The sequence below is a fragment of the Phyllosticta citribraziliensis genome (genome assembly GCF_038025025.1).
Source record: "Phyllosticta citribraziliensis strain CPC 17464 chromosome Unknown J3D65scaffold_8, whole genome shotgun sequence".
NCBI lineage: Eukaryota > Fungi > Ascomycota > Dothideomycetes > Botryosphaeriales > Phyllostictaceae > Phyllosticta > Phyllosticta citribraziliensis.
The window spans coordinates 444,451-466,825 of NW_027117345.1; the positions used below are offsets into that span (position 1 = coordinate 444,451).

The following is a 22,375-nucleotide window of genomic DNA, read 5'->3' on the forward strand; positions in this document are numbered from 1 at the left end:
GCGGGGGATGACGATATTCAATTTCTTTTTGCATTTTGGCCGCAAAGTTGTTTGTCTCTTTTGCTTGTGGCCTTCCGGCGGCTTGGAGGCAGACGGGCGCGGACATCGACGACACTGACACCTCTCTACCACCACCTAGCTGACCACCGTCCTCTTTTGCTTCTTGTGTCCTCCCATCCTGCTTCCCTTCCTCCTCACTACATGTAGAGTGCCTGAAGAGCCAGTCCGGCCGTGGTGACTGCACGATTGCAGCTGCCTACAACCACATGCAGTCACCCACCTTTAACCCTCTCACACATCCATCCTCTACACCCGCTAGTCACTACCTTGTTTTCTTCAACATGACGTTGCCATGTTGACGCCTTGCCGACCCGCTCATGCGCGACAGACAGTATGGACAACAATGTGCTGCCCTCTTTGACGCAAACCACAACGATACCGCAAAATAGAAGAAGAGACAGAGCGATCAGGCATTCTGTGTAGGCAGCATGGCAGGTCGAGCGAAACATGTTGACAGCGCACGTCGAAGAAGTTCATGCGCGACAGAACATAATGCCTGATGGACCGCGCAACCAGGGCGCAAGACGGCGGTCTCGGATTGACGTATCACTTTGAATGCTCCTTGCCTCTATTTGCACGAAAGTCTTGGACATTTTCATCTTGAACACAAACGCTCTAAACGGTAGCGGGTATGATGCTGCGCCTCATGCTCTTTCTTCCTCATTCAAAATCATTTCCATTGGTACCCCGTGCAAGATACTTCTCCATCTACTTTCAGCCTCACACAAATGACAACAATAACTGAACGACTTCACAGAGAAAGGGAGCAACAAAAAAAAGTCAAAGATCCAGGCCAAGAATACAGCCAGTTTATTACATACAAGAAGGGTGTTTATTGCAATAAGCGAGCGCAAAACAGCAACAAAACAAGACAAGCACAACGATCCATCGACCACCAACCCAGCCACCTGATTCAGCCTACATCCATGCACCATCAACAAACACATCAACCCACCATCGTCACTGTGCCGTAACGGGTCCAGTCAATGTCGAGAAGACGTGGCGGAGACGATGATGCGTTTAGAAAGAGGGGGTCGCGGCGGGAGCAGCGCCAGACTGCGCGGCCTGGCCAGACTGACCCGACTGTTGGCCACCGAAGCCACCAGCGGCCGGGGTGTTCTGAGCAGACGAGCCTGAACCAGACTGCTGACCGCCGAATCCACCAGCGACAGGGGTGCCCTGAGGAGATGAGCCTGAACCAGACTGCTGGCCGCCGAACCCACCAGCGACAGGAGTGCCCTGAGGAGACGAAGCTGAGCCGGAACCGGAGCCAGACTGGCCACCGAAGCCGCCCTGCTCAGAGCCCGATTGCTGACCGCCGAAGCCGCCCTGCTCTGACGAGGAGCCAGATTGCTGGCCGCCAAAGCCGCCTTGAGTAGACGGAGTTCCCTGAGGCGACGAGCCGCCAAAGCTGCCGGATGGCGGCGTCCCCTGAGGGACGGAGCCGCTCATGACGGGCGTGCCCTGAGCTTGACGCTTCTCAAAGCTGGGAGTTCCGCTGGGCGGAGGCCCGCTCGGCGGGGTCCCTGACGGAGGCTGGCCGCTAGGAGGAGTCCCGGACGGCGGCGCGCCGCTCGGGATGCCGCTAGCTTGACGCTTCTGCTGGGCTGGAGGAGTTCCGCTGGGCGGAGGCCCGCTCGGCGGAGTTCCAGTCGGAATTTGACCTGATGGCGGAGTTCCGGACGGAGGCTGGCCGCCAAAGCTGCCGCCGTTTGCCCCCGGTGTGCCGATGGGCGCGAGACCGGACGCCTGCGCAGAAAAGGCCTGGGCGAATTGGTTGAGCTGCTCGGATGAGAAGCCGCCGTTGGAGTTGGGCGTGGGGAACGCGCCAGCGCTGCCGACGGGCGTCATGGCACCGCCGCCGAATCCGCTGCCGCCGAATCCACTGCCCTGCGCGCCGGGAGTTGGGAACGATCCCGATTGACCACCGAAGCCGCCGGCACCAGGCGTGAAAGCGCCGCCGAAGCCGCTGCCACCCTGCTGGGCACCGGGGGTAGGGAATGAACCTCCAGCGCCAGGGGTCATGGCACCGCCAAATCCACCACCAACACCGCTGCCCTGCGCGCCGGGGGTGGGGAAAGAGCCTGACTGGCCGCCGAAGCCTTGACCAGAGCCAGATTCAGAGCCCGACTGGCCACTGAAGCCACCGGCGCCCGGAGTCTGTTGAGCAGAGCCCTCGCCGGCAGCAGGAGTTTGACGGCGGGCAAGGTCGGCCGCAGCAGCGGAAGTGGCCTGACCGTTTTGCGCGCCATTGCTGTCGGCAGCTCCGCTCGCGGCGGCAGAGGGTTGAGCACCGGTAGGCTTGGCTCCAGTAGGAGCGGCGCCGCTAGGCTGTTGCTGCGCGCCAGCATTCCCAGCTTGTGGAGTTCCCTGAGGAGCGTTGCCGCTACCAGGCGTCTGAATGGGCTGAGGACCGTTGGCGCCAGGGGTGCCGAAAGGTTGAGGTCCGTTGGCGCCAGGGGTGCCAAAAGGTTGAGGTCCGTTCGCGCCAGGGGTGCCAAAAGGCTGCGGTCCGTTTGCGCCGGGCGTGGGGAAGCCGCCGGCAGGGGGCGTCGGGAACCCAGGAGGCGGAGTTCCGTTAAACCCTCCAGCTGGAGGCGTGGGAAACCCTCCTGCAGGAGGCGTGTGGAACCCTCCCGCGGGCGGAGTGCCGTGAAAACCGCCGTGGTGTTGACCTTGGCCACCAGCTTGAGGAGTGCCGATGGGCTGAGCGCCATTCGCAGCGGGAGTTCCGCTCGGGGCAGCCGGAGCACTGGCTTGGACGCTGCCAGCGGCGGCCTTGCTGTTGTTTGGCTGGACAGGAGCGCCGGCCACCAGGGCACTGCAAAGGGCCAGTCAGATACAGAGTCAGTTGGAGAGGGACGGAGATAGACTGACCTGGAGGCGCCAAGAGCAACGAGAGCAAGCTTGGAGTGCATCTTCAAAGTTGTGCGGTTTTCTTGAGAGAGAGGAAGACAGAAAGGAAGTGTGTATGACAGCGACGGGAGAAAAGATTACAACAAGGAATTGACAGGGAGGACTTTTCTGTAAGGACTGAAGGAAAACCAACCAGGGCTTCTCAGTGTGTAGTTGACTGCTGCGAGGAATGAAACGGCACCATGGTTGAGAGGCAGAAACGTCTTTATAGCAAGTAAGTTGGAGCTGTGGAGCTCGACGGCGTGCTATAGACGGGGAAATTGGTGGCACGAGCGTGCGCCGCTCTGCCCATGACGGGGGACGCACCGCTACGACAACAATCGTCTCGCAACGTTGACGACAATGGCAACATGGCTTGCTTGCTTGCTGGCTCCCCGGTGGGCCAGACCCTCCTCCGTAGCCACGCACATGCAAAAAGGCGGGAAAGCCGTGAAGGACCGGCGACAGAGTGCTGGGCTCCACCAATGAGCTAGCTCAGCGAAGACCGGAGAAGACCATGTTTCGAAGCCTGGTCAGCTTCGTGCTGATCTGCTTCCTGTCTGGTGGGCAGAGGGAAGAACAACAAAGGAAGCGCCGCAAAGGTACCAAGTAGTGATCGACGACGCATAAACAAACGTTTCAAGTGATCACCGCAAGCTCGGGCAGGCTGGATTCTACTACACACCATGGTCCCCGCAGCGCCCATCATCCCGCCCGCGAGCTTACGCGTCTTTGTTCGCCTGTGGCACAAGTCCCGCGTTTTGGTGTTTAGCGAGGCGTCAAGGCGTGCCATGGAATCATCGACTGGAGAGGAAAGGGGGCAGGTGTCTCCCATGTCTTGGTGTAAGTTGCTGCAGGGGAGAGAGATGGTATGCATGCTGTGAATGTGATCTGGGGTAGGGCAGACATGCAGACAGGCCGAGTCAAGGCTGGGCGAATGGCGTGTCGGAGCGACCCACAGAAGCGTGCGAGCACTCATGTCAGCCTGCAAATGGTGTAAGCTGAGGGTGACATCTCAAGCAAAGGATCAGGGGCCGTCTCCGCCAACGCGTGGAAAAGTGTGGGGCTTCATTGTCAGCGGAGTGTCAAGTTGACACGGGCGAACAGAATAGAGCGCTCTTGAAACCTGGCTACGACTTGTTTGGACGAAGAGTAGCGCCGCACGCTGAGCTGTCCGACGCACGAGGAGAGAGTATGGCACATTGATCTCCCCCAGCGGTTGCATTGGAATTGGTGGTCCGACGATGTCGGCGGGTCGAGGCGCTGCAGCAGGCAGTGAGAGGCTCTAGCTGGTGTTGAAGTCGACGTTGGCCGCTGACTCGGATCCTCTGGCGGCCAAACCACCGACGAATCGCACGGGAACAACCCTTTTTTTTCTGCACAAACACCCACACACTCTCAACTTTTAGCCGCTCAGGTTGTCGGATTCCAACCCTGCCCCTGCCGACGTCACGTAGACCAACAAACAAAGTCTTGGACTATGACATGATCAATTCCTTGCTCGCGCTTCCCGTCTGCTTCAGAGATATCAGTTGAGCCTTTTCCGCTGCTCCGCCCAGACCACCTACTAGACATGGTATCCTGCACGCGTGTAGACCTGCCTTCAATATCATCCTGTCTCCCGCCAACCATAACGTTTCCTGCTCTACTTGGCCACGGCCGCGGCCAGGTCGGCCAGAGCCTCGCGGCGCTTGAACTTGGCATCCTCAATGACCCCTGCAAAGAAACAGTTAGCGAGCTGTGACCGTGCATCCACCCACCAGTCTTTTTCGACATCTATTATTGCTTCTCTATTCCAAGCATGTTGAAGGTAGGGAGAGTCTCGTCACGTACCGGCATCAGCATCGCTTGAGAAGTTTCCAGTCCTGCCACGCGTCAGTCATTATGGTCGCCTGGCCTCCACTTGGATCGACATCGCTTACCACTGGACGTAGGTGTGACCCTCATGCTTGCCAGACGTAACGGGAAACAGGCGGATGGTGCTGACGACCGACGAGTAGCTCAGTTCAGGCGAAGCAGTGATGACCGAGTATGTGATGTAGTGGTTGATCGTCTGTGGATGCAATTAGCTCAATCGTTTCCTCAATTGTAAAAAGCTTCGCGTCTCGTGGCGCGTAGGGTTGCGTAAAACACTGCATCATCGTGGGGATTTTACCGAGTGCTCCTCCTGCTTGACCTCAAGAACGGTGCCGTCCTTGAAGGTCCACTTGACCACGTCCGTCTCGGGAGAGGCGCCCTTGACGTACTCGCTCTTGTCCAGCTTGGACCAGAACTTGCTGAAGTCCTGCAGCTTGACGAGGTGCCAGACGTGGGCGAGCGGCGCCTCAATGACGGCCGATTCGGCGACAGAAGTCGAGGTGGGGATGCGAGAGGACATGATGTCGGTAGCTTTGGTTATTTGGATTCAGAGGGTGTGTGGTGGGCTTTTGAAGTGGAGAGCTGAGAAAGAGCTGTGGTGGTGAAGAAAGGAAGCTTCCACGGCTGCCGAATGACGTTCGCTTGACCCCGCAGGGCAACCACACAAACGGCAAGGGAGCTCTGTGGCGGGGTCAAGCCTGCACGCAAACAACACCATCAATCGCCGCCTACATGCATCATCACTTTGCAAACATTTCATTTCACATTTCATTGAGAAAAGTCCAAGAGCAAACATCCATTTTTTTGTGGTTTGATATGTAAGAATTTTTTTGGTTTATCCAGGATGGCCATCGAGGCATTGAGATTATCGTAGATTCATCATGTTGTCTCCGTTTCGGATTTCTTCAGAGTTCGTCCTTCACAAAATGTCGACCTTCTTGATCTCGACATAGTCCTTGTCCAGCTTGGGCACTTCGACCTTCAGGATGCCGTCCTCCAGCTTGGCAGTAATCGCGTCACTGTCAACCTGCGCAGGGTTTGCGCGGCTTCCAAGGCGAATCTTGCGGTCAAAGGCGCCAACCTTTCTCTCGTTCAAAGCCAGGGTCTTGAGCAGCTCCTCGTCGCCGGGCCTGTGGACGACACCGGAGACACTGATCTCGCTCTTCTCGGCGTCCCAGCTCAAGCCGACGTCTTCCTTCTTCGCGCCGGGGATGGACAAGTGGATGACGTACGCGGTCTCCGTGTCGAACACGTCTGCCTCGGGCTTGAACTCGCCTTGCATGGCGTCTCTTTCTCCGTCGCCTTGCTCTCCAAACAGTTGTCGTTGGAAAAGATCCGAAAAGCCGCTCAGGTCAAATGGAGCGCCGGCCCAGCTGGCGCGTCCCCATGGACCGCGACGGCCACCACGACGTCCATGGCCTCGTTGATGGGGATGAACATGATGTCCGTAGGGTGCTGACGAGGATTCGGCCTCGGCGTAAGGGGGAGCAGGCCCATCGTTCTCAGGAGTGGGGGATCCTGCGCGGTCTTGGTCACCCTTTACGTCTGCTGAGAAACCTTCCGGGTGCGGAGGTGGAGGAGGTGGGTGGGGAAATCCGTGAGGAGGGGGAGGAGGAGGAGGAGGAGGGTGGTGGTGATGTCCTGGGCCATGAGGAGCCCTTGGAGGCGAGGGAGGATGAGGGCCGCGAGCCCATCCAGTGGGGCATCCCGGGCCCATGAAGGGATGGAACCGAGCTCCCCACGGTCCCCAGGGGCGTTCATCATCCGAGGTGTTTTGGTTGTCGCCAGATCGGGAGGTAAAGAAGGGATGAGTGGTACCTTGGTTTTCCAGGTTTGCCACAAAGTCCCAAAAGGGAGCTGTTTGGTTGACGTAGCGTATTGAAGGCATGTTGAAGGTGTTTTCGAGAGGTGTGATGTAGAGATGGAGTGGAGGGTTGAAAGTGATGGTGAAAGCAACAGACCGTGAGTTTATATAAAGAGGGGCAGCTCTAACATCCTGTCACTATGGACGACAGGCAGAGACGCGTACGTAGGCTAATCGCCACTACACGAAGCTTGGTAAGCTCCGGCGCACGCCATAGGACAACCAGCAGGCTGTGACACAGAAACAAAGAAACAGCTCGAAGTTGAAGGTATAGGCTAGCCACAGGCAACAGCTTTTCGCACGCGAGGATTCGTCGACAGAGCTAGCAGTTGTGATCCTCTCACACCTTGTGGCGCTTAGCGTGGCGACGGTCGACGCCACACAGCAACCTTGGTGATCCTGCACTGTAAACAGTAGAGTGACTGAGGAGAGCCTTCTGGCATATTCTTGTGATGGTAGATGAGTCAATAAGTGAGTTTGTCATCCTAGACAGAAACACTGAAGCTCAAGGCAGCATCAAAGTGTTTTGTCCGTGGCTGACTTGCCCCGACCCCTGACACCCAGACGGAGTCGGCGAGGCGGCATCTCCGCTCCCGAGCTCCGTCTATCGGATTCTTGGTTTATCCGCGCCGACACGATGTGCGTCATTGAATTGGTTCCATCGGGAAAGGTGTACAACCTTCCAACTCCCTGTCCATCTCACAACACTGACGATTCTACCTGGATCGCAATGCTCCATCTGCCAGTCATCTTCTCATCGAGCATGCAAAACCAACCTGTCCCCTCATCCTTCAATAGGCACCCGCCGTCGGTCGATTGAAGCTCGACCTACACACGAAATGGACCAACCAGGGCTCGCCGAACTCGAGGTATGCGCCTGAAGATTGTGCTCCTTGCATAACGTGTTGCATGTGCTAACTCGAATCAAGCGCGAGTACTGCCCGGCTTTAGATGCTGCCCTGGTCTATGCCATCTACTCCGACTATGAAGGCCAACCAAATGCGCTCGACCAAGCGCGCGCGCAACTCGATCTACTCAGGGACAGCGCCGTAACTGAACAATTCACCGACTTTGATCCCTCTGGAACAAGCGGCCAGGGCGCCCAAGACACTTCCCCGGACAATGGCCGACACTCTCAACGCAGCACAACTTCTCCCGTATCGGAGACGGACGCGACAAGCTTATCACACGGCATGTCTTCTCTTTGGGTCGGGAGCAGTAGCTCTGGAAGCTCGACGCCGTTGGAGCCCAGTGCGTTCATGGACTACTTTCAGGGGCTTGACGACGCATCAAAAGAAGCCCAGTTAGCCGAGACCTTTCCGACGCTCAAGCTCGAGACGATCAAATTCATCCTCAAAAAGTCCAACTCGGATTATGAAAAGACGACGGACGAGCTTCTCAATCATGTGCTGTTTGAAGAGCTGGATGGCGTCGAGGGTGGTGAAGACTTTACGAGGAAAGGAATCGACGCGTTTGCAGCGGACACCAATGGAACGCGCGGCCGCAAGAAGAAGGGCAAGAAGAAGCAAAAGTTCATGAACCTTGATGAATATTCAAGAACACAATCAGAGCCCGCCTCGCCTGTTGAGAGTCGTTGGGACTCGGGCAGCAAAGACGTCTCGTTCATTTCTTCCAGAGTTGATCTCGACCACAAGATGATTTGGTCACTGTACCACAAGAACAGCGCCTCTATGCGCAAGACCATCGACAGTTTGCTGAAGCAAGAAATCGACAACAGCTCGGATCCAAACGGTGAATCTGAACCAAATCCGTTGGTCACGTCGCGCGCCATTGACCTGATGTCGGAATTCTCCCTCGAACCACCCCAGGCTCTGGCCCTTATACGCCTGACACATCCCTCCTCAGCCGCCGCGCACGAACTGGCAAAAGCCCTCATCGGTCCTCCAGTACAATCGCGGGGTCGGGGCAATTCTATGGCGAATGCGACCCCTATAATCCCTCAATACGCACCCCTCAAAATCGACTCGGACGTCCTGTCAGAATCCGCCCACGCGTCGTCAAGCCTCGCGCCGTCCCCTCACCCCAACACACCCGCGAGCCTAGCCGCGCAGCGCGCCGCAGCATTCAGCGCCGCGTCGTCGCTCCACTGCACGGCGTCGTCGACCAACCACCGCGGCGCCGCGGCGTCCTACTACGCGCAGCTGGGGCGCGACTACGACCGCGCGTACCGGGCGGCCGTGTCGTCAGATGCCGACGAGCTGGTCGCGTCGCAGAGCTCGGCGACGTCGCTCGACCTGCACGGCGTCAGCGTGCGCGACGCGCTGCGCATCGCACGTTCGGCGGTGCAGCAGTGGTGGGATGGCCTGGGCGAGCGCCGCATCAAGGGCTGGGGCGACGGCGGCGGCGAGTACCGCATCGTGACAGGCGTCGGCCGGCACAGCGATGGCGGCAAGGCCAAGATTGGACCCGCTGTCGGTCGCATGCTGGTGAGGGAGGGCTGGAAGGTCGAGGTCGGCAGCGGAGTGCTGAGCGTGACGGGCCGGCGGGCTCGGAGTTAGCCCAGTGCTTGCGATGCAAGCAAGCAAGAGATGGAGATATGATCTGGCGCTGACGAAGAAGGCGAACAAACAGAACAGAACGCGGCGCCATAAACTGACACGACACGAAACGACATGAAGACACGTACGCTAGCCCATTTAGCGAGGCGTTGAAGGAGCATTCATCTGGCTAGCGTTTGCTATCACACTAGGAATGTTGAAGGAGCGTTCATCTGGCCGGCGTTTGCTACCACAAGGGGTATTTGGCGGATTTCTGGCGTTGCTGATGATTGCAAATGCACCACGACACTGGCATTTTAAACGGCGTTGCTGAAGCATGTTGAACAGGCTTAGACACTTAGTCTCGGTATCTACAGTAGTGCCACAATGTGAAGAGTATTGATCAATCAGGTGGTTCTTGATGAAGGAATGGAAATTTGGATGCGGGCGGGAATGCTCCCTCCTGTCTGCCTATACAACCTCACATGCTGTGTCTACTTCTAATGGCTGCTTGAATGCAGTCTCGTGGGTCCCTCATCCACTCGCACACAGACCTCCACCACTTCCGCATCAACCATCCCCTCCACACAGAGCCAAGCACACGACTACGCCGCACCAAAGCCCCGAGCATTATCGAGCGCAACGACAAGCTTGCGCTCCATCTTCTCCCTCGACTCATACTGCGGCAGCAGCAAGCGGCCAAAGCACGTGGAGCTAGTCGGCAACTGCTCGCCATCGCTGCCGTTACGCTGGATCCAGAACATGAGGCTCTGGACGCCGGCGACAGGCACGCGGTCGCTGGCCGTGACGAACTCGAGCAGCTTGCGCTTGCGCTCCTGGTCCCATGCGTTCACGATGCTCCAGAAGGCGCGGATCGTCTCGTGCGTCGCGCTGTACCCGTCGTACCGCGTCACACGCTCCAGCTGCGCCGTGTCGATCTCGCGGTGCCCTTCGACGATGCTCTGCAGGAGGGCCGGCCGCGCTTCGAGCAGCGCGAGGTGCGAGCGCGGCAGGCAGGCGTCGAAGCCGCGCATAAAGGCCGTCAGTTGCGGCTTGACGGAGCGGTACGTCAGCCAGTCCTTGTAGTCGAGGACAAACGAGGCGCGGTTTTCGTTGGTGAGAGGCGGAGCGTCGGGCCCCGTAGGGGGCCAGTTGATGGAAGGGTTGGGCGAGCTGAGGGTCGACTCGTCGGCATAGTTGAGGATATGACCGAGCGGGGGCAGCTCGTCGTCCTCGTCCATGGCCGCCATGTTGATATTGATGAGGAGGCCGCCGGCGTCGATGCTAAAGACGAGATCGCGGCCGAGTATGTCACCCACCTCTTCTTCGCAGTCGAGGATGAACTGGAGGCTCTTTTCCAGCTCGGGCCATCCATCTCCAATATAGTACGGTCCGGGGCGGCTTCGCTTCAAGAGTCTTGTGTACAAGATTCTAGGAAACGAGACGGGGAGCGTGATTCCATTGCAAATGGCAATCGAGAAAAGGAGACCAATGAGCTCAAACCGCTCGAGTGGTTCGGGAGACATGGGCCGAAACCAGGCCATGTGCGTCTGCGGGTCGACGGTAAACATGCCGTTGTCCGGGTTGAATGCTTCGGCGAGGGCGACTCTGAAGAACTCTTGCGCGACACCTCCCTGGTCTACACCTTGTTCTCCTTCATCCTTTCCCATGCGGACCTTGAGAGGAAGCACTAGCTGTCGCCTCTCCAAGCCCCACAGCTGGTTGAGCGTATCTTCGAGTACGTGACTTCGCCGTACGTCCAGCGTGAGGTATCTACTAGAAGCGACGGCATAGTTATCGTCCAGATATCGCTGCCAAGTGTGATTTAAAAAGTGCCTTCGAAATCGTTCCTGAATGTGGAAGTTGTTTCCCGCGGTCGTGAAATGCCTGGAGATGGTGAAAAAGTTGAGAGCGCGGAAACACATGAGAAGGAAAACGTCGGGGAAGAAGAATGTATACTCCAGGATGTGACGCACGTTGGGATCGTCTCGGCGATCACAGTGGCTGGCGACAACTTCCACGAGGTCGATATCGGGCCTGAAGCGACATTTTTCGACGACGACGTTGAGCTCATTCTCGAAATCGGGCCCAAAGTACGTTGCTACACAGTCTCAGTATAGAACAACGCCAGATGCGATGCACTTACACATTGCCAGTAGGCATTCGGCGGCAGAGCCAAACGCATCCCATCGCTTGACTTCGTGCTCGCCGCGCCACGTCTTGAAGAGAATTTCATCTAACCACAGCCTCAGATTCCCATTAAGTAATAAATCCCAATCCCATCCCAGGCTGTTGTCGGTCTGCACTCCACGACAACTCCTAACATGGGCGTAGACCAGAAGGATTGGTGAGCGTGATGAGACCTCTGTAGTCTTCGCAAGCATCTCGGAGAAGCATTGTCGAGCGCTGATTGCTCGAGCCAGACGAGTGGCGAGTCTGATCGCGGGCTCGTAGCTGAGTTGGTCCAGGGACATCAATCCGGCCCTGGGAGTCTCACCAGCAAGCTTGGCCCAATCTTCTGCGGTGTCACCGAGCGCACTCAAAGCATGGATACAGATCATGATGATGTGTGCCGCGTCTTCGTCGGGTACATGAGTCAATTTGTCACCATGGAGCGACAAGCGCTGTGCCTTGGAATGCTTGCTTTTTGAACTCTTTCGAATTTTGAGCTCGGGAGGCGGAATGAACAAGCACTCGAGACTCTGCCACAAGCTGTCGAATACAAGTGCGCCATTGATGCCTTGCCATGCCGCAAACGCCCGGTGCATCTTTACTGGATGAAGATGCGGTAGTGGATTGAAACGAGCGTCGATTTCGTCGCGAAAGGATGCGAGCAGACGTTTTGGATTGCTAAGGCACTGATGAAGAGACTCGTCGACATAACTCCATGTCTTGTTCTCCGAATCGTACCTCGGGATGCCGCCAGGCAAATGGATTTGCAGCTTATCGTCTCTTTCGGCGAGTGCGAGACTTTTCAGGTCCTTCATGATTGAATACGAGAGGTAGCTCGCGGTGAATTTTCTCCTGTTTCGCGGCCAATCGTTCATTTGCAGGTCCTTGGCAGGAACGGGCTTTTCCACGCTCGACGATCGAGGATAGTTCCGCTTGGGTGGCTTCTTGGTAGGCGTCTTATCATTTGGCTTTTTGCTCGGCACTCCATTTGGTTTCCCCTGAGGCGCAAGTTTTCCATTCGGCGCTGGTAGGCATTGATCCGAGTTTCCAAGTTTTCCATACGACAGTCTGTTTGAAGTAGCTCGCCCCTTGGCTGGCTTGTTTGTTTTCCCGTTGAGCACCGGAGACGTATGTGCAGAGACAAGACCGTTGGTCTTGGAAGACGTGGTTGAACGCGATGGCAAAGGAACGTCGACTTGGGTATTTTGAGCCGAGACTGGTTTTGGTTGGGCTTCCACATTCCCCGGACGACTTGTGATTGTGGTACCGTGACCAGACGCCGTCAGGTACTCGAATCCAGTCTCGATTTTAGCAGCGCGGTCTCCGGATGTTGCGCTGTCAGGACTTGCCAACCCAACACGGCCAGTTTGATTCAATGTCCGAGCGACTTTTGTGCTGTACAAATTTTGCAAGAATGACCTGTGATCTATTCTCCTGGACCATCCGTCACGCAGCACCAGAGAGCCCACATGCATCCAGTTTGAAGGGCCATCGACAATATTGCACAAGCCGGACTCGGGGTCGTCCTGACTTGCCAAGTGGTATGCGAGAGTCCTGGCAGCGACGGACGTCGGACGTCGGAGAGGTTTCGATGTGACGCGCTTGACGCAGCTGAAGCAAGTGGGCTTGTTGCAGTATGGGTTGTCGCAGCCATGGCGTATCTGCAAAGTGTACCTTGCGGCGCGTCAGGAGCACATTCGCGCAGCTGGTGGGTCAACATACCGGCGGACCAAAGACTGGAAAGTAGCTAGACGCGTGGCACTCGAGTCGCGGAAGCTTAACTCGTGCGAGCCCAGCACCCGCGAGCTTGCGAGCAGACGGCGCCACGGGTCCTTCGAAAGAGCGTCGGCAAGCTGCTGGGTACCGCCCAAGAGTTGTGGCGGAGACCCGCGCGCATCGGTCGTCATCTCATCTGGTTGCTGTGGAGGTCGGGGAGAGGAGGCGCGCTGGCCAGGCGAGGCGAGAGGGGTCGTGGGGTAGAAGATGTCGAACTGTCGAACTCAGCACAGCACGCACGGGAGGCGCAGATGTCATGGGAGATGGATGGATGGATGGGATGGGATGGGATGGGATGGGTGCGGTGGCCGTGCGCCGCGACAGGAACCGAGCGGAGGGGATCCCTAGGTATGTGTGGTCCAGGTCATCAGTCAGCAACACAAGGGTTTAGACGTCATGCAACCAACTCAGCCCTACCGGCCCCGTCCAAGACTCACTAATGTTGGACTTATCGTCGGCTCGCGCTCGCCACAAGGTCTGGCCGGCCCTGCAATAATCTCACCGCACTCTGCCTGTCCTCGCCAACCCTCTCCCTTGAATTCTTCGCGCCCTCGCTCTGCGTCGACGACCTCGTGGCAATCTCCCGCTCTTTCGCGGCTCACCGTTCGCTTGCTGGCCCCTCCAGCACCGTAGTCGCCGACCACGACTTTTCCTCCACCGCGCCCACCCTCCCGCCGTCACCCCAAACTCTGCTCAACCACTAGACGCCATGGCTTCCAATCAGTCTTCGCACCCGTTTACCTGCAACACCTGCCAGGTCGCCTTTCGCGCCAGCGAACTGCAGCGCGCCCACATGCAGACCGACTGGCAGTGAGTGATTTTCCGCTACACATTTGTTTTTGTCTCTCCATCGCTGACCGCTCCCTTCCAAGCCGCTACAACCTGAAGCGTAGAGTTGCCTCGCTGCCTCCTCTCTCGTCCGAAATTTTTGCCGAAAAAGTCCTTGCGAACAAGGCTTCTGCCGCCGCCACTGCCGCCAGGGCTCAATATGAAAAGTCGTGCGACGCCTGCCAAAAGACCTACTTTAGCGAAAATGCCTACGCAAACCACTTGAACAGTCAAAAGCACCGTCAAAATGTCGCGAGGGCTTCGCGGGGGGACGATGATGCTGCATCAGTCATGAGCTCGACTTTTTCGCTTGGAGAAACTGTAGACTCCACCTCGACCGCGCTCCCAGACAGAGACACCGATTCCGAAGTATCCGAGGTTGTGGATGGTATTCAAAATGCTTCTCTGGGAGAAGGCTCGTCTGCAGACGCAGAGCAAGCAACAAAGACCGCCACCGTTACTGTCGACACCACTTCTGCCAAAATTGAGCCGCCAGCCGAAGTTGTCGACTGCCTGTTCTGCAACTTCCGCTCGCCAACTCGCGACCTCAACCTTGGCCATATGCAGCGCTTCCATGGCCTGTTTATTCCCGAGCAAGAGTACCTGGACGACCTCAGCGGTCTCCTCCGCTTTCTCTGGCGCAAGATTCACGAGTTCTGCCAGTGCCTCTACTGCAACAAGATCGTCTACACGGCAACGGGCATCCAAACCCACATGAGGGACCGCGGCCACTGCAAAATTGCTTACGAAGACGAGGACCAGATGCTTGAGATTGGCGAATACTACGACTTTACGCGCACCTATTCCGACGACGAGGAAGGCTCTGTCACTGAGGGCGAGGACGGCGAGGGCGAGGATGGTTGGGAGACGGACAGCAGCGTCTCTGATGTGCCAACGGACGAAATCACGTCTGTTCCCATTGATGATCGCTCGCACCGGTACGCCAAACTTGGACAACACCGCCACCACTCGCACGCAGATCCGCGCCCCCACAAGGCGGCTGACGGATACCACAGTCACGCGCACACGGGACCGAGAGCCGTCTACCATGACGAGTACGAAATGCACCTCCCGACGGGCCGCACTGCCGGACACCGCTCGCTGCGCCATTACTTCCGCCAGAACCTACGCAACTACCCGTCGGCTGCCGAGCGCGCCGAACGTCTGGCCATCGAGGAGGCGCAAGCCATGCGTAACGCATCTTCTGGCGACGACGACGACGACGACGACGAGGCCGAGGGCGGTGTTCAATTGGAGCCCGGCCAAAGCCAGCTCGACCGCGGCAGAGGCCGCAACCGTGACAGGCAGGTCGTGTCGCGTCCGGAAAGGGGCCTGGCCGGTGTCACCGACATCAAAAAGAGGGAAATCAGAGCAACCGAGCGAAGAGAAAACAAAAAGGCGCAGCGCGAGCAGGCGCGGGCCGAGTGGACAAAGAACAAGAAGGGCAACTTCCAAAAGCACTTCAGGGTAAGTCTGAACAGCCATCTCATCATAAAAACAATTCGCCAGCTAACAATCAACAGGATCCGCTTCTCCAGTGATCGACTCGCGTCATGGGAAAGGGTTTTTCTCGACTTTCTCTTTGGCGTTGGGCTGTTACTACTTCTTGCATGTTCCAGAATCACGCGTTGCATGTCTCGGGCGCCGACTTTGCACGTGGGTGGGTGAAGAAAAAAGCCAGGCAGAGCGTCCCCATTTCCTTCTCTCTTTGAGTGGGTGAAGAAGGGGACGCGGGTAGATGCATGGCCAGGTGAAGAACAGGACGTGGTGTTTCCCAGGGCCTGTCTATACATTTATCTTCCTTGCGCAAAATAAACGAGGATTGCTGCTGTTACCAGACCACGTACCTTTGTCTTGTTCTCAGTGATGTTTGGTTTGTCTCACTTCTTCCTGTCGCGCCTCGGCTTGTATTTCCTCTACCCCCTGAGTTTGCAAGGGACCCCCTCTCCGTGTGGGCTGCTTTGACGTCACGAACACCACTCACGTTTGCTGGCTCCATGAGCATGTCGGTCTTGTACTTGCTGTTACCATAAATCGCTAGCCCACACTACACACTTCTATCCACCTATCTTATCAATCTCATGGGAAAAGAAGAAGAATGGCGCGATGCGCATGCGTAGAAGAAGCATCTTGTCTTCATCCACTCTCCGTCTTTACCGGCCGGACAGAATGACAAGTCTATGATCATGTATCTTGCCTACTCGTTCGCTCTATGCCTACATCCATCCTTCCACTAAATTAGATTGACACGAGTGATTGGTTGATGTTTTCGTCTGGTCTTGCCTTGTCTTCACGAGAAAAGAGAAAAGGGAAAAAAAGGAAAGAGAGAAAAACGCCAAAATGAACAATCGCGCTTCTACTCAACCTATCCTTATACGCAATTCGCTCCCCACATCCCTCATTCAACGCATCCCACTGCCGCCGTCGCCGCCGCTATTGAATACCCACCTCCTTCCCACCCAACACCCCCCAACACCACCCACACCCACCATCCACCACCATCCAACCCAACCCTCAAAATCCAAAGCCCAAAACAAACCTCCTCCAACCACTCTCCCCTCCACCCAACCAAAACAACAAAAACAAAAGAGCAGCGACCCGGGATCGAACCGGGGACCTCGGGATGGGATGCTGTATCTCAGACACTGCAATCCTACACTCTACCACTGAGCTACCGCTGCTTGATGGAAAAAGGCCTCAATTGCAGACATTATGAATGTGTAATATTGTGATTCTTTGGGGTGGAGAGGGTGGTGGAGGGAGAGGGATGGGAGGGATGTCTGGCGGGGAACGGGTGGTGGTGGGATGGTCGTGAGAGGGGGGCTAAGGGGAGGGGAGGGCATATGGGGGCTGAGTTGGCTGGCTGGGGAGGGGGGGGACGGGAGGGAGGGCGAAGATGTGGTGGAGAAGAAGGAGTGTGGTGATGATTGTGTTGTATTGTGTACCTATCTTACATGCAGCTAGCGTTGTCATCGCGGGCAGCTCACCAACTCCACCGCGCCTATCATCAACAATTTCCTCGAGCACCCAAAGTACATGTACTCAGCTAGATAACTCAATTGACGCAACGACGCGCGATCCTGCCAAGCTGCGCTGCATGCATGCAGTTGGCGGGGCTTAAAAGTGTGTGGAGGGCAAGCAAGTAGCGTCCGTGAAAGGTTGACCATTTTTCCTCGTGCGCACAGCAAGCTACAGTACATGTACCCATCTGTCCGCATGGACTTTTTTTGTCAATCCGTCGACGTCGATACAAGATTTGAGGCGAAAGGGTTGGAAGAAAGAGAAAGGACTCGAAGCGCAACTACAGTGGTAACAAATGCACCATATGCGCTCTCACATCGCCAGAAAGTCTCAATTCTTTCGACACCCACCACTGTGGTGCGGCTATGCAGAAGGAGGAGGACCCGAAGACTGAGACGCCTTGCTATGCCCCGTGGTATAAAATGACGCGCAAAACAAGGACAACACAGTCCAACGAGAGAAACGAAAAAGAAAAAAAGAGCGCTAGGACAATATGTACAGCGGAGAAAAAAGATCAGGATCTATGAATGAACGCAGTGGATCAAGAGAATTCGTAAAGCGGGGGCAGGTGAAGAAAATATATGCAACAGCGCCTCACCCGTGCGACAGACAAAGACGACAGTTGGTAGGTATCCCATTCGTTGTGCATTCATTGAACCGTGGTAGGTAGGTGGGTGGGTAGGTAGGATGATGATAAAATCAGACTCTGGGGGGTATCAAGCAGAATTTCACAACCAATCGGTGCGCTGTGGAGCCATTTCCCTAGACCATTTCCACGTAGTTGCTGCAGCTGGTGTTAGCATTGTGGCAGATGACTCGAATGGAGCGGCGCGTACCTTGGGAAAATTCCCTCCCGGCCTCCGATCTTTCCGGTCCACCAATCCGTTTCGTTCTCTGTCCGCTTAGTGACTTCGATGATGTCACCCTTTTTGAAGCCCAGGTCGCCCGGTTGGTCGGGGTCGAATGTGAATTTGGCAATGGCTTGGTTGGGGCCCAGCATCGATTTCCTAAATTGAGGCTTGGGCGCCGTTGGCCTGGCTGGACCGACCTTTTTGCTTCCGTAATAGTCGCCGGTACTGACAGCACGGTTGCGTCTGTCCAGGTTGTCAAAGGTTTCGTTGGGGTTTGCGCGGGTGGAAAAGGATCGGTTGATGCCAGTGTTTTGAGGTGATGGGCGGTCGTACACGTCGTCCGTCCAGGTAGAGGAGCGAGAAGGCGGGCCGAACTCATTGTTGGTGGATCCAGTGCGGTGGCCGCGGACGCCTTCTCCGTATGCTGAGCCGCGGCGTCCCTGCCAAACCACGTCTTCGTGAGAAGAATCGTAGATGGGCATGTCGTTGTACATGGCATCCGACGCAGGAGCTCCACCAGCCGCGCCGGCAAAGACGCGCGAGTTGAGAACACGCATCAGGGGGTCGGCTGCCGGAGGGACTGGGACGTTGCCTTCGAGGAGTTGTCGCGCCGTAATCCTGCGGCCGTAGAGCTTCTCGTTGGCGTCGCGGCGCTCAATGAGGACGCTACCCTCCAAACTGACACCGGCAAAGAGACCCTTGGTCTTTGAGTATGCAAACACGCCGGCGACGCCCTTCAAGCTTGCTGCGCCAGCTGCTTCGGCATTGCGACCCACGGGTCCGGCGGCAATTGACACGTTGCCGCCCAGAGTCAGCGAGCCGGCCTGGGAAAATGTTCGCACAGCCGAGGCATCGTTGAGGATGAAGACAAAGTCGGTCAACTCAAAACCAATCTGGCCACCGAATCCTCCTCCAACGGTTCCAATGGCGGAGGGCGCTGACCAGCTGCCGTCTGGGAGACGCGCGACGACGATGCCAGAGCCGAAACGACCGGAGCCGAGGAAGCCAGCCTTGAAGACGGTCAAGACTGCGAGACCCTACCGAAAGAGCAAATGTTAGACGTGGCTTATGGAGTTGTGCAAGGGCGCGAGAGCCGTGGCGGTCGAGCGGGGAGTGGCGTGTGAGACATACTTTGGCATTGGCGAGGACCTGCGGGGGAATGATCTTATCTGGACCAAAAGACTGACGGGGGTCGACGAAGGAGGCGAGGATTTTACCCGTCTTCTTGATTTCACCTGCAATGCAGATTCAGGCGTCAGCGTGGGGCGACGTCATCGGTTGAATTGAGGCGGCCGAGGACGGCGGGGGCTGGGGAGAAGAACTTACTGCCGACGGACGAGGGCAGAGGGTTGTGGATACCGAGCGGCATTCTCGAGAGGGAGGCGAGGTGAAGAGGGAGGGCGATTTGGGGAGGACTCGAGGGATGGGGTGGGAGACGTTGAGGATGAGGTTGGGTGACGAGCGGGCGGTGTTCTGGTCAGCGGGTACATAGCGTTCCTAATAAGCAAACCATCCGCGAGAGCCGGCTGCTGGGTGGCAGCGCAGCGCCACGGCCTCAGCCCCGATATTGCGACCACAACACCAGTCCATGTCTGTCAGCATCAAACCCTCACTCGTGTCCGCGATGACTTTTCGCCGGCCTGCGTCATCCATCTTGGCGACAAGGTTAACTTTGCGCCCGCGGCGCCGAGCCTGAACCGTCTTTGACCTGATGAAGCTGAGCGCCAGCCGGCCACCGCTGGCGCCCGAGTGTCCGCCTCTTCTGCATGACCGCGGCAGCTCACGGCGACCAACCAGTGCACCGCATCTCTGCCATCTGCTGCAGTATTCAGCAACTACCTTACCTGCTCCAATCTCCAGCTCTGTCGCAACCGCTCCCTACTTCAAGGCGCCGTGCCATGAGCTGCCGCATACGACTCAAGATGCGGGGCATGGCTGACTCCGCATCTCAGCAAGCCCCAGAGATATAAAGAACATGAAGAAGGATGGCTTGCCATACCAAGCACACCTGTCACCATGACCAACCCAGTCGCCGTCGTCACTGGTGCGTCCTCGGGCATAGGGCTGGCTCTGACCCAGCACCTTGTCTCCAAAGCCTGGCACGTTGTTCTGCTGGATCTCAAACCTCCACCACGCTCTGCCTCACTTCCAAATGACGCGACTCTGTTTGTCCAATGCGACGTCTCTTCGTGGTCCTCTCAGTCAAGCGCATTTGCCCGCGCATTCGAATGGCGCAAGCGCGTCGATTTTGCCGCTCTCAACGCCGGCATTGATGACCGCGACGACATTTTCAACACGCTTCCGTCGACCAATGGCTCCTCCGCGCCGCCGCTGCCCACCAGGCCTAACATGAAGACTCTTGAGGTGGATCTCTTTGGTGTCTACTATGGCATCAAGCTCTTTGCGCACTACGCCTCGCTCTCGCCGTCCGCAAACAAGGACATAATCATCACTGCCTCCTCGGCCGCGCTCTACCCAATCCCTTCGGTCCCGCAGTACTCAACCGCCAAGCACGGTCTACTTGGCCTTGTGCGGTCACTGGCACCGAGCGCTGCGGCGCATGGCTTTACCATTAATGCCATTTGCCCGGACATGATCCAGACGGCTCTGGCTCCCGAGGGACTCATGGAGAGGTATCCGAATGATGCCAAGACGCCCATGGTGACCATGCTGCGGGCGTACGACGACTTGCTTGGACCTTCATCCGGCGGAGCGGAGAAAAAGAATGGACAGGTGCTCGAAGTCGTGATGGACCAGCTCATATATCGAGAGGGACTGAAGCCGCTAAACAAGAAGCAAGGCGCAGAAAATCTGGAAGGAGTTCTGGAGTTGTGGGAAAATGTCTATCGCGACAGAAACATTGCATTTGCGAGGAAAACGGAGGAACAAGAGCGGGCAAAGATTGCGAGAGCGAGCGGGAAGCTGTAGGACGACAAACCGAGGAAAGCCAAAGAAAAGCGGCAGTTTCCAGACTGTCCAGAAGTCAAGTCGTCCCCGAATTCATCGACCGGACTCGGCCATTTCCCAATCCAAGCCAGCCCGGGGGTTCGACAGCCAATAACAGCAGCAAGTAGCGGCAACCAATGACAGACCAAGGCTCGAAAGCAGGGTCCAGTTCAGCCCAGGCACGCAGGCACCCACTCTTCACCCACTCCCGTCCGCAACGCCAACGCCCTAAACCCTACGCACGGATCAGGATCGTGAAGTGGTGCCCGCCGTGCCGTGCCCGCCGCGGGAGCCCCCGCCCGCTCGGCGGTGCCGCCGTGGTCCTGGTCCTGGTCCTGGTGGAGTGGAGCCCTCCCTCCTTGCTCTCATCATCAGCCCAGCCCGTCGGCAAGGCTGGCTCCTGGATCCATATCTCTCCTGTTCCTGGCTGTAAATCATCCTCTGGCGCCAATAATCTGGGGTTCGCACTACCGATTCGTCTGTTCTCTCGTCTCCACTCCGCCTCACTTTTGCCTCGGCCGGCCGGGTCTCGTTGCTCAATCGCCCTCGACTCAGGTCGTCCGGACGGGACCCACCTCACGATAACCGGCCGGCTGGGGCGAGCGAGCGGGCAGGCGAATGTCTTTTCTCGTGGCGGACAACGCCATGGAGTTTTCAATCCTTCTTCGTTCGGAGCTGCCTCTGTCCTGTCCCGCCGCGGTCGACGCCTCGTTGCTCTCTCTTCACCTTCTCTCAGAAAGGTGCGATTTGGCACGGCAGGATGCCAGGCCAGTTCGCACACGCAATGCAGCGCTGTACTCTATGTAGACACTGTTTCTCTACTTCGCCGAATCCAGTACTTCCTGTTGTTCACACCGAACCATTGCTCGTGCCTCCTCTTCCTCGTCTCCTTCTCTTCGCCACTTGCCGTCGATTCTTGCCACAGTGCCACTTTCCATCCATTCCCGCGCCGCTCATCCCGTCTCGTCGTCTCTTCAAGTCGGTGTGCGTCACTTGTGTCCCTCTTGGTGCCTGCCCGCGAAGGCCAACTCGGCTCAAACGAGTTTGTCTTCGTTTCTGCGTCCAGACACCTTCAAGCAGGCTCTGCCCACGCTGATGAATCGGCACCACAGCCAGCCACCCAATCTGCTCTCCGAACGGCCATGCAAGCGGCGGCGTTCGATGGTGTTTCGTCAATCAGCTCCGTCCCCTGTGGTGTTGCTGCCATGCGAACCAGTGTCGCCGCAAACGCAGAGGCAATGCACTCTGGCCACAAGCCCTTTTGATAGACTCCAAAGAGTTGGAGATGAACACGCCGAAGATGTCCAGTCCACTCTGCATCCCCAAACCGTTCAGGGGAGTATTCGCTGTCCAAGTCACACAGACATGTCAACACTGCGACTTGGATGAAGATTGAAATCGTGATAAAATTTCCCATAAGAGCGAACATCCGCAAGTCGCCATATTTCGACGTTTTCCACTTTTCCCTTTCTCTCTCTAACAAAAAAGCCAAAAAATCTAATTACTTCGCTTGAACGAGACAGAGACAGAGACATAGGTACTCCAACGCCCGCCTCCAGCCGACAAATTCCAGAAAAGATGCCGCTCTTTCCTCCGCCGGTCTAATC

At 57.0% G+C, this 22,375-nt stretch overlaps 9 protein-coding genes and 1 non-coding gene across 10 annotated transcripts; 4 read left to right on the plus strand and 6 right to left on the minus strand.

Annotated features, from left to right (window-relative positions):
* Window positions 1-617: 617 nt before the first annotated feature.
* J3D65DRAFT_678299 (uncharacterized protein) lies at window positions 618-3,154 on the minus strand. Its single transcript, XM_066803661.1, has 2 exons — window positions 2,938-3,154; window positions 618-2,881 (listed from the first exon to the last, which is right to left on the minus strand). Exons 1-2 carry the CDS (start codon window positions 2,976-2,978, stop codon window positions 1,081-1,083), a joined length of 1,842 nt encoding a protein of 613 aa, XP_066653592.1. The 5' UTR covers window positions 2,979-3,154; the 3' UTR covers window positions 618-1,080.
* Window positions 3,155-4,600: 1,446 nt separating this feature from the next.
* On the minus strand, window positions 4,601-5,332 carry J3D65DRAFT_646630 (uncharacterized protein; the record flags this gene model as incomplete). The annotated part of the gene is made up of 4 exons (XM_066802288.1): window positions 4,601-4,671; window positions 4,789-4,820; window positions 4,878-5,008; window positions 5,111-5,332. 4 exons carry the CDS (start codon window positions 5,330-5,332, stop codon window positions 4,601-4,603), a joined length of 456 nt encoding a protein of 151 aa, XP_066653593.1.
* Window positions 5,333-5,430: 98 nt separating this feature from the next.
* Window positions 5,431-6,773, minus strand: J3D65DRAFT_629235 (HSP20-like chaperone). Its single transcript, XM_066800721.1, has one exon. The coding sequence runs from the start codon at window positions 6,698-6,700 to the stop codon at window positions 5,732-5,734; it is 969 nt and encodes a 322-aa protein (XP_066653594.1). The 5' UTR covers window positions 6,701-6,773; the 3' UTR covers window positions 5,431-5,731.
* Window positions 6,774-7,174: 401 nt separating this feature from the next.
* On the plus strand, window positions 7,175-9,602 carry J3D65DRAFT_591571 (uncharacterized protein). The gene is made up of 2 exons (XM_066797800.1): window positions 7,175-7,545; window positions 7,606-9,602. The coding sequence occupies exons 1-2, from the start codon at window positions 7,516-7,518 to the stop codon at window positions 9,193-9,195; spliced, it is 1,620 nt and encodes a 539-aa protein (XP_066653595.1). The 5' UTR covers window positions 7,175-7,515; the 3' UTR covers window positions 9,196-9,602.
* On the minus strand, window positions 9,509-13,427 carry J3D65DRAFT_629239 (uncharacterized protein). The gene is made up of 3 exons (XM_066800722.1): window positions 13,069-13,427; window positions 11,321-13,020; window positions 9,509-11,275 (listed from the first exon to the last, which is right to left on the minus strand). The coding sequence occupies exons 1-3, from the start codon at window positions 13,251-13,253 to the stop codon at window positions 9,780-9,782; spliced, it is 3,381 nt and encodes a 1,126-aa protein (XP_066653596.1). The 5' UTR covers window positions 13,254-13,427; the 3' UTR covers window positions 9,509-9,779.
* Window positions 13,428-13,558: 131 nt separating this feature from the next.
* On the plus strand, window positions 13,559-16,090 carry J3D65DRAFT_629241 (C2H2 type zinc-finger-domain-containing protein). Its single transcript, XM_066800723.1, has 2 exons — window positions 13,559-13,932; window positions 13,995-16,090. The coding sequence occupies exons 1-2, from the start codon at window positions 13,832-13,834 to the stop codon at window positions 15,616-15,618; spliced, it is 1,725 nt and encodes a 574-aa protein (XP_066653597.1). The 5' UTR covers window positions 13,559-13,831; the 3' UTR covers window positions 15,619-16,090.
* A 449-nt stretch (window positions 16,091-16,539) lies between these two features.
* Window positions 16,540-16,631, minus strand: J3D65DRAFT_t101. Its single transcript has one exon. It is a non-coding gene; the product is annotated as a tRNA-Cys (tRNA).
* An 819-nt stretch (window positions 16,632-17,450) lies between these two features.
* Window positions 17,451-19,301, minus strand: J3D65DRAFT_427037 (uncharacterized protein). Its single transcript, XM_066796154.1, has 4 exons — window positions 19,149-19,301; window positions 18,954-19,057; window positions 17,808-18,859; window positions 17,451-17,755 (listed from the first exon to the last, which is right to left on the minus strand). The coding sequence occupies exons 1-4, from the start codon at window positions 19,189-19,191 to the stop codon at window positions 17,734-17,736; spliced, it is 1,221 nt and encodes a 406-aa protein (XP_066653598.1). The 5' UTR covers window positions 19,192-19,301; the 3' UTR covers window positions 17,451-17,733.
* Window positions 19,302-19,838: 537 nt separating this feature from the next.
* J3D65DRAFT_530020 (uncharacterized protein) lies at window positions 19,839-20,621 on the plus strand (the record flags this gene model as incomplete). Its single annotated transcript, XM_066796665.1, has 1 exon — window positions 19,839-20,621. A coding segment is annotated over one exon (783 nt), but the record flags the coding sequence as incomplete, so codon positions are not given.
* A 124-nt stretch (window positions 20,622-20,745) lies between these two features.
* J3D65DRAFT_427025 (uncharacterized protein) lies at window positions 20,746-22,343 on the plus strand. Its single transcript, XM_066796152.1, has one exon. The coding sequence runs from the start codon at window positions 20,906-20,908 to the stop codon at window positions 22,031-22,033; it is 1,128 nt and encodes a 375-aa protein (XP_066653600.1). The 5' UTR covers window positions 20,746-20,905; the 3' UTR covers window positions 22,034-22,343.
* Window positions 22,344-22,375: the final 32 nt, after the last annotated feature.

What these genes read in the sequence shown, in the direction of transcription:
- J3D65DRAFT_629239 (XM_066800722.1), bottom strand. Translation starts at nt 13,253, where the DNA reads ATGACGACCGATGCGCGCGGGTCTCCGCCACAACTCTTGGGCGGTACC. An exon ending in TTCCAGTCTTTGGTCCGCCG is followed by an intron (nt 13,021 to 13,068) that starts GTATGTTGACCC and finishes ACGCGCCGCAAG; the next exon opens with GTACACTTTGCAGATACGCC. An exon ending in CGAATGCCTACTGGCAATGT is followed by an intron (nt 11,276 to 11,320) that starts GTAAGTGCATCG and finishes GAGACTGTGTAG; the next exon opens with CAACGTACTTTGGGCCCGAT.
- J3D65DRAFT_629235 (XM_066800721.1), bottom strand. Translation starts at nt 6,700, where the DNA reads ATGCCTTCAATACGCTACGTCAACCAAACAGCTCCCTTTTGGGACTTT.
- J3D65DRAFT_629241 (XM_066800723.1), top strand. Translation starts at nt 13,832, where the DNA reads ATGGCTTCCAATCAGTCTTCGCACCCGTTTACCTGCAACACCTGCCAG. An exon ending in CACATGCAGACCGACTGGCA is followed by an intron (nt 13,933 to 13,994) that starts GTGAGTGATTTT and finishes CTCCCTTCCAAG; the next exon opens with CCGCTACAACCTGAAGCGTA.
- J3D65DRAFT_678299 (XM_066803661.1), bottom strand. Translation starts at nt 2,978, where the DNA reads ATGCACTCCAAGCTTGCTCTCGTTGCTCTTGGCGCCTCCAG. An exon ending in GTTGCTCTTGGCGCCTCCAG is followed by an intron (nt 2,882 to 2,937) that starts GTCAGTCTATCT and finishes GGCCCTTTGCAG; the next exon opens with TGCCCTGGTGGCCGGCGCTC.
- J3D65DRAFT_427037 (XM_066796154.1), bottom strand. Translation starts at nt 19,191, where the DNA reads ATGCCGCTCGGTATCCACAACCCTCTGCCCTCGTCCGTCGGCA. An exon ending in AGGTCCTCGCCAATGCCAAA is followed by an intron (nt 18,860 to 18,953) that starts GTATGTCTCACA and finishes CTCTTTCGGTAG; the next exon opens with GGTCTCGCAGTCTTGACCGT. An exon ending in CGGGAGGGAATTTTCCCAAG is followed by an intron (nt 17,756 to 17,807) that starts GTACGCGCCGCT and finishes CACCAGCTGCAG; the next exon opens with CAACTACGTGGAAATGGTCT.
- J3D65DRAFT_591571 (XM_066797800.1), top strand. Translation starts at nt 7,516, where the DNA reads ATGGACCAACCAGGGCTCGCCGAACTCGAG. An exon ending in CAGGGCTCGCCGAACTCGAG is followed by an intron (nt 7,546 to 7,605) that starts GTATGCGCCTGA and finishes ACTCGAATCAAG; the next exon opens with CGCGAGTACTGCCCGGCTTT.
- J3D65DRAFT_427025 (XM_066796152.1), top strand. Translation starts at nt 20,906, where the DNA reads ATGACAGACCAAGGCTCGAAAGCAGGGTCCAGTTCAGCCCAGGCACGC.